The sequence below is a fragment of the Lycium ferocissimum genome, chromosome 7 (genome assembly GCF_029784015.1).
Source record: "Lycium ferocissimum isolate CSIRO_LF1 chromosome 7, AGI_CSIRO_Lferr_CH_V1, whole genome shotgun sequence".
Classification (NCBI taxonomy): Eukaryota; Viridiplantae; Streptophyta; class Magnoliopsida; order Solanales; family Solanaceae; genus Lycium; species Lycium ferocissimum.
The window spans coordinates 18,107,506-18,115,294 of NC_081348.1; the positions used below are offsets into that span (position 1 = coordinate 18,107,506).

Here is a 7,789-nt window from a genome sequence, read left to right on the forward strand (position 1 = left end):
TTTTAAAATGAAATTTAAAAATAATGGATTATTGCATACTCAAGTTCTTTTGTGAATCTCTTTCTCAAGCCAATAGTCTAGTTATTCTGTTACAAACAGAGGGAGCATGTGCCCTTCATAGGTAGTGTCACCAGTTTTGTTCTCAAAGTACCGTCATCCTAGTTTGCTATGCAAAAGTAATCCAAACCAGAATAAAACTTGTTAGTCACTTATAGGTAATAAAAATATAGATGTTATAACTTTATCAAGATCAATGTCAATAAGACAACAGACAACAATATAATCGCATATTCCTAATCCGTAATGACCACAACATCTATCAATGAATTAGTGCATTCAGTCTTGAGCAAAGGGCTTAAAAATCTAGCACTCAATATTTTGCAAGAAATCAAAATGTCATGAGCCATTATCTCTACCACAGCTAGTATGCTGTCATTCATCTGATGTAATAGACAACTTAACACAAAGACTTTGTTGCTTGTTTTTCACCTTTTTCCTTTAAAAGAAGTACTCCCACTATTCCATTTCTTATGACGTTCTCTCTTTTTTAGTTTGTCCCAAAAAGAATGACATCTTTCTACTTCAAACTTTCCATTTACTCATAGAAAATGTCAATGCCATGTTTACACCAACAGTTCTTAAGGATACTTTTGGTTCGTGAAATACCTAGTGAAATCCCACAAGTGGGGTCTGGGTACATGCAAAAAGTCTTTTTCTTAAACTCCACGCTAGTCAAACATGTCATATAAAATGAAACGGAGGGTGTAGTGTAAAAAAGAACTGAAAGAGATCATGAGGGAGAACAAACCTTAACATCCCCTCGTACTCCAGCTTCCTCCACTGTCTCACATTGTGCTGAATCTTTGATTGTTAAATCTTTTTCCCGACCTCCCTGTCAGAACTAGAGAGATATTTGTATTTAAAAAAGAGATTACCTCTGTATAACAATCAGAGAGAGCATCAAAATGATATATTAAGAAGTTTTAAACCCATGGATCAGTCGCTACCTTTGGGAACAGGTATAGTTAATAAACTTCAAATGCATCTTCATTTACAAATGATAACGCGGTGAAATCTTTATATTGTTAGGGTATACATCTGCAGAAAGACATGATCAGGGGAACAGGTATAGTCAATAAAGTGACTACAACCTTAACACCAAATATACATCTTTCCACATGAATCATATAAACAACAAAGTCAAAATCTGAAACTTGGTACTAAAAAATCCTATGCGACCTTTTTATCATCTGAATGCATAATATTCCAGCAAAATTAAAACCTCTTTGACCTTCTGAATGCTATGATAAATGACTGTAACCTTCTAGCTTTGCCAGCAATATGAAGAATCAAAGAATGCTAGAGATGTGGGGAAAAAGAATTAGAAAATCAAGAGAAAACCCAATAATTCGATGCAGTTATTTTCCAATATCAATGTTTCTGATAGCTATGTACATGTTCATCTCCTTTGATAGCTCTGATTCATTCTCTATTATGTCACACAACTCCAATTCTGAGATAACAAAAATTATACTTCCAGTGCTTTTTTTTTTTTGGTTGTTCCCTTAACACTGGAGTTGCTTTGAACTACTTAATCCAACTGCTAGATTGACCAGTTTCAGTGATTAGTTCCTATCCACTAACTATTTCTACCACATGTCGATTTGGCAGTGGATCGGTATCAATAAACTCTACACTTCTTCCGTAGAACTTGGTAGTGGCAGAGAAATATTTGAGCTCTATATCCTAAAGGAAGAATAGTTGCTCTACATTCGATTCCTGGAAATAGTTCCCCTTTGTTCTGTTTGCTTTGTGATGTGAGGCGACTTACTAATAGTTCTGCTGCCCCATTTGGACAAAATTTTCTTGCTTCGCGCACATTCATTTGTAATTGGTTTTTGGACAAGCTACTTATCAGCAAACGGAAGTGTGAATATATATCAAAATGAAATTTAAAAAGAATGAATTATTCCATACCCAAGTTCTTTCGCGAATCTCGTTCTCACACAGTCTAGTTGTTCTGTTACAAACAGAGGAAACATGTGCCCTTCATAGGCAGTGTCACCGGCTTTGTTCTCAAAGTGCCATCTTAGCAATTTACACTGCAAAAGTGATCCAAAACAAAAAGAGTGAAACTTGTTAAAACCATTTATAAGTAATCAAATCAAATATAGATTCAAGAAGAATGGCATATTGCATAACCAAGTGCTTCGGCGAATCTCTTTCTCGGGCCAAGAGTCTAGTCGTCCTGTTACTAACAAAGGAAACATGTGCCCTTCATAGGCAACATCACCGGTTTGGTTCTCAAAGTACCATCTTCCTCTCCCAGTTTGCACTGCAATGATGAGTTATAATTCAATCATTGACTATTTTAGTAGATAAGATATATCGATTTGTGACTCTTTTTATCATCTGAATGCGCAATATTCCAGCAAAATTAAAATCTCTTTGACCTTCTGAATGCTATGATAAATGACTGTAACATTCTAGCTTTGCCAGCTATATGAAGAATTAAAGAATGCTAGAGATCTGGGGAAAAAGAATTAGAAAATCCAATAATTTGATGCAGTTATTTTCCAACGTCAATGTTTCTGATAGATATGTGCATGTTCATCTCCTTTGATAACTCTGATTCTAATTCTCTAATATGTCACAACAAATCCAATTCTGAGATAAACAAAAATTATACTTCCAGTACTTTTTTTTTTTTTTGGTTGTTCCCTTAACACTGGAGTTGCTCTGAACTACTTAATCCAACTGCTAGATTGACCAGTTTCAGTGATTAGTTCCTATCCACTAACTATTTCTACCACATGTAGATTTGACAGTAGATCGGTATCAATAAACTCTACACTTCTTCAGTAGAACTTGGTAGTGGCAGAGAAAGTATTTGAGCTCTATATCCTAAAGGAAGAATAGTTGCTCGAACACTGGAGCTAGCTACATTAGATACCTGGACATAGTTGCCCTTTGGCCTGTTTGCTTTGTGATGTGAGGCGACTGACTAATAGTTCTGCGGCCTCATTTGGGCAAAATTTTCTTGCTTTGCGCACATTCATCTGTAATTGGTTTTTGGACAAGCTACTTGTCACTTGTTAGCAAACAAAAGTGTGAATATATATCAAAATGAAATTTAAAAAGAATGAATTATTCCATACCCAACTTCTTTCGCGAATCCCTTTCTCAGGCCAATAGTCTAGTTGTTCTGTTACAAACAGAGGAAACATGTGCCTTTAATAGGCATATATATATATATATATATGAAACTTGTTAAAACCACTTATAAGTAATCTGTTGGGAAATAATGATCCGCCCTGGAATAATATCCACGTTAAATAACAAGAATAAGAGAATAACAAGGACACCAATTCTTTTAACATGGAGATAAAATACAATACAAGAGAGGAGCAATAAAATACCACTATTGAAATATTCTTGATGTCTCAAAAGACTAACCACACTCAAAGAAAATAACACGGCTTTATTTCTCAACCTCACTATAACTCACACACTCTATTTTTCTTCAACCATTTTCTATCAAGTCTACACTCTCAAAAAATGTACCCCTCTATTTATACTAAAACTTGCCTCAAAGAACAACCAATCAGAACAAAAAAAGAGTTGTCATGTCAGAACCACTTATCTTTCAAGCCAATGTTTTCTTTTTCCTTTAATCAAAATATAGATTCAAGAAGAATGGCGTATTGCATACCCAAGTTCTTTGGCGAATCTCTTTCTCGGGCCAAGAGTCTAGTCGTCCTGTTACTAACAAAGGAAACATGTGCCCTTCATAGGCAATGTCACCGGTTTTGTTCTCAAAGTACCATCTTCCTCTCCCAGTTTGCACTGCAAAAGTAATCCAAAACCAGAGTAAAAATTGTTAGAACCACTTATAAGTAATCCAAATATAGATGTTATTACTTTATCAATTCAATGTCAACAAGACAGTAAACTGTAAGATTTAAAAAATCGCGCATTCCTAATCCAAAAGGAGCGATCACAACATCACATTTAATCCTCAATTAGTGCAAACAGTCTAGAGAGAAAAGAGCTGCTAAGTAACTTTTTTGCTTAACTATCAAGCACTGAATGTTTTTGCAAGAAATTTGACAGATGATAAGCCGTTAACTCTACCACAGCTAGTATATTTATCTGATGCAATAGATAACTAGATAACACAGACTTTGTTTCTTATTTTTCACCTTTTCCCTAAAAATTAAAGCATAAACGGAACTGAAAGAACTCAACTTCACCTTGTACTCCAGCTTCCTCCACTGTCTCACACTGTGCTGCATCTTCAATTGTTTCATCTTTTCCCAACCTCCCTGCCATAACAAGAGAGATATTTGTATTTAAAACAGAGATTTCCCAAATATAACAATCAGAGAGAGCATCAAAATGAAATACATGATCAAGGGAACATATATTGTTAGTGATTCAGCTACAGCCTTAGCACAAAATACATCTTTCCACATGAATCAATATACAACGAAGTCAAAATCTAAAAAACAGACGGAGTTACTGAAAAAAGCAAAATAATGGCTTGTAGAGAGTAAATGAATACAGACGGAGTTACCATCACAATGATGCAACATCGTAATACACACATTGTGAGGCGACTTAACAACATTTCCAAGGCTTCTTTCATCCACCCATTTTGGCAAAGTTATCTTGCCATTCATCTGTAATTTGTTTCTTGGACAAGCTACTTGTCAGCAAATGGAAGATGTGATTATATTTCAAAAGAAATTAAAAAAAAAAAATGAATTACTGCATACTCAAGTTCTTTAGCGAGTCCCTTTCTCAGGCCAATAGTCTAGTTGTTCCCTTTATAGGCAGCGTAACTGGTTTTGTTCTCAAATTACCATGTCCCCAGTTTGCTATGCAAAAGTGATCCCAAACCAGAATAAAGATCTAGATGTTATTACTTTATCAATGTCAATAAAACAGCAGAGAGCAAGATAATCACATATTCCTAATCCGAAACAATCACAACATCTAATTATGAATTAGTGCATTCAGACTTGAGCAAAGGGCATAAAAATCTGGCACTCAATATCTTGCAAGAAATCGAACTGTCATGAGCCATTATCTCTACCACAGCTAGTATGCTGTCATTCATCTCATGAATAGACAAGTTAACACACAAGACGTTGTTGCTTATTTTTTCACCTTTTTCCTTTAAAAGAAGTACTCCCACTGTTCCATTTTATATGACGTTCTCTCCTTTAGTCTGTTCAAAAAAGAATGACACCTTTCTATTCTGGAAACTCTTTAACTTCAAACTTTCCATTTTACCCTTAAACATGCTCTTATAGCCATAGAAATGTCTTTTGATAAGTGCAAAAGTCCTTTGTCTTAAACTCCACCTTTAGTCAAACATGTCACATATATAAAATGAACGGAGGGCGAAGTACAAAAAGAACTGAAACAGATTATAAGGGAGAACGAACCTTAACATCCCCTCCTACTCCACCGTCTCATGCTGTGCTGTATCATTGATTGTTTCATCATTTTCCCAACCTCCCTGCCACAACAAGAGAGATACTTATATCTAAAACAGAGATTTCCTCTAATATAACAATCAGAGAGCATCAAAATGATAGATTAAGAAGTTGTAAACCCATGGATCAGTGGATACCTTTGGAAATAAAAACCCTTTGCCTTTTCTGTGGACATAATGAGAAGAAATTCAAAGGCATCTTCATCTATCAATGATAACTCAGTGAAATCCTTATATCTGTGATACATCTCCACATGAAAATCATACAACAAAGTCAAAATCTGAAACGTGGTACTCAAAAAAGAAGAATACCGGGTTGCAGTAAATGAATTATGATGGAGCACCAAGTTATAATGCAAGCCGTAAGATGTCACGGAATACTCCACAAGCTGTCCCTTCAATTAAAAAATATACATTTACTACTTTACTTTACAACTGTTGTTATCTTATAAAATGTTGTTTTACTACCATTTTCCTATCTATACCAAGTTAAAACGTGGAGGTTCAATTTCCCATAGAGGAAGTAAAAGTGTATTGCTAAATTTAGAACACGATTGTCACCTTTCGACAACAAAAGGTTTGATGCAGAACTGTTAAACTGAGTCATCTCACATAAAGTTTTTGAAGTTATGTAATTGGTAAGAAACTTCTGGTTTGTCCATGATGACAATTATTTAGAAATGGTGAACTTCAGTTTGTTATGGAGAGTATACGAGTGTAGGTTCTTTCTAATAAGATGGCCATCACAATAGTAAGCATCAAATATCAACAATCAAGTTTAGTTCTATAAATTAAATCCAGAGTGCTCACTTGCTCAACATCTTCAGTCTCTTGCCAGTTGCCTCTGCTTAGTTAACTGTGGCAACCGCCGCATAAACTCCTCAACAGATGCACATGCCTGAAAAACCCACCAAAATTTATTTTAACAAACCGCTTTAGATCCAATTAAATTGTAAAAAGAAGATGCTCATGCGGGTAAAGCAGTTCAATCGGCCATAAGGAAATTCGAGCATGGTTATAAATTACTTTTAAGAGCACTTTGATAGGAAAAGCCTGTGGAATATCAAGGATTTTCATTTTTTCTGTGACTGTATTAGTACTGCCTGCACTTCTTGAAATCTTTTCAAAATGACAGCGTAAATTTCTGGCATACATAACTTAAATAGTGGCTATTACTTCATCCTAATTTCCCCCAATTTGTAGCGTTATCTTTTCATTTTAGAGTTTACTAATTTTCAAATTCAAATAATTGATTTGTGAGTACTTTTAGGTACTAATTGAATTAATGCCGCATGATTCCAGGATCTGATTAGAGCATCGAAAATTTAAACTTGTTGTTAGCCTTTAATTTACCTTGGTTAATCATGGCTAAGCAAGTGGAGACAAGGTGGAGAATCAATAGACAAAACTCACTGATGATGTCGAAATCACCCATTGATGTTCTGTCAAAAAGGAATTTTTTTATCAGTTTTGGACGAATACTTTGTAGCTAATAGGAGAGAAAAACAAATCATTAGATATATTACCATGGTTAATCATGGCACAATCGGAGACAAGATGGAGAATCAATTTAGTGAGCTCCTGTCAATAGGGGAAAGAAGAGAGAGAACAAAAAGGAGAATGCGAAGTAAAAAGTTACTTATTGGTTTTGGAGGAGTAAAATAGAATATGGGTTAAACCTTAACCCAAAAAGACCCGCTGGAGATTGGGTCAAAAATGGGCTTAATAGGTGTAACCCAGCGGGTTGACATCCAACGCAGCCCAAAACTATTTCAATTAAGTTAAATCATTTAACTCTCTCTTCACCTCTTCACTTTTTTTATCAATTTGACATCCAACGCAGCCAATTTCTATTTTCGATCAACTTTATCAATTTGACATTCAACTTTCTATCAATTTGACATCCACCGCCGGTGAGTTTTTCTAAAAAAAATTCTTTGTTTGCCTAATTAGCCCCACCTGCATTTTTTTTTTCCATCTAATTGTATGAATAGTTGCTAAACTTTTGGCCTATTAATAAAAAAATGTGTTGTTAGAGAAAACATTTATTGTTATGAAATTGATAGGATTTGTCAGTAAAACTATTTTCATTAAACATTTATTTTTAATGTACTGAAAATGTATGAAATGAGTTGAATTTTGTTGAGGTATTTTGTGAGTTATGATGGACAAGTAAATTGTTACAAAGAATTTGAAGAAATCATTTGATATACTGTTGTGTTGATAGGGTATGAATTCAAAGTGGAAGAGAAAGAAACAAAGGAGGAAAAAAGGATCAAGTTGGGC

At 34.7% G+C, this 7,789-nt stretch overlaps 1 protein-coding gene and 1 long non-coding RNA gene across 23 annotated transcripts in view; one reads left to right on the forward strand and one right to left on the reverse strand.

Annotated features, from left to right (window-relative positions):
* LOC132063604 (nudix hydrolase 17, mitochondrial-like) overlaps positions 1–7,160 on the reverse strand; it is a 7,746-nt gene extending 586 nt beyond the window's left edge. The window contains exons 1-11 of one of the 22 annotated variants that reach the window (XR_009416423.1): positions 7,030–7,154; positions 6,857–6,945; positions 6,314–6,401; positions 5,848–5,892; positions 5,642–5,740; positions 5,454–5,527; positions 4,779–5,233; positions 4,621–4,682; positions 4,230–4,321; positions 3,713–3,833; positions 1,978–2,088 (exon numbers count right to left, since the gene is read on the reverse strand). Coding sequence is in view for 2 of the 22 variants with exons in the window: in XM_059456234.1 (XP_059312217.1) it covers positions 2,090–2,102; positions 2,203–2,335; positions 2,954–3,059; positions 3,713–3,846; positions 4,254–4,325; positions 6,857–6,938 (540 nt within the window). In the remaining 20 variants the exon portion in view is untranslated. Of the gene's footprint in view, positions 1–39; positions 167–808; positions 902–1,007; positions 1,099–1,977; positions 2,103–2,202; positions 2,336–2,953; positions 3,060–3,712; positions 3,847–4,229; positions 4,326–4,620; positions 4,683–4,771; positions 5,234–5,453; positions 5,528–5,641; positions 5,752–5,815; positions 5,899–6,313; positions 6,402–6,856; positions 6,946–7,029 lie in introns of those variants that run through there. The other 21 variants (XR_009416421.1, XR_009416422.1, XR_009416420.1 and 18 more) reach the window with 21 other exon arrangements.
* LOC132063606 (uncharacterized) lies at positions 175–5,223 on the forward strand. Its single transcript, XR_009416430.1, has 2 exons — positions 175–507; positions 5,192–5,223. It is a non-coding gene; the product is annotated as an uncharacterized LOC132063606 (long non-coding RNA).
* Positions 7,161–7,789: the final 629 nt, after the last annotated feature.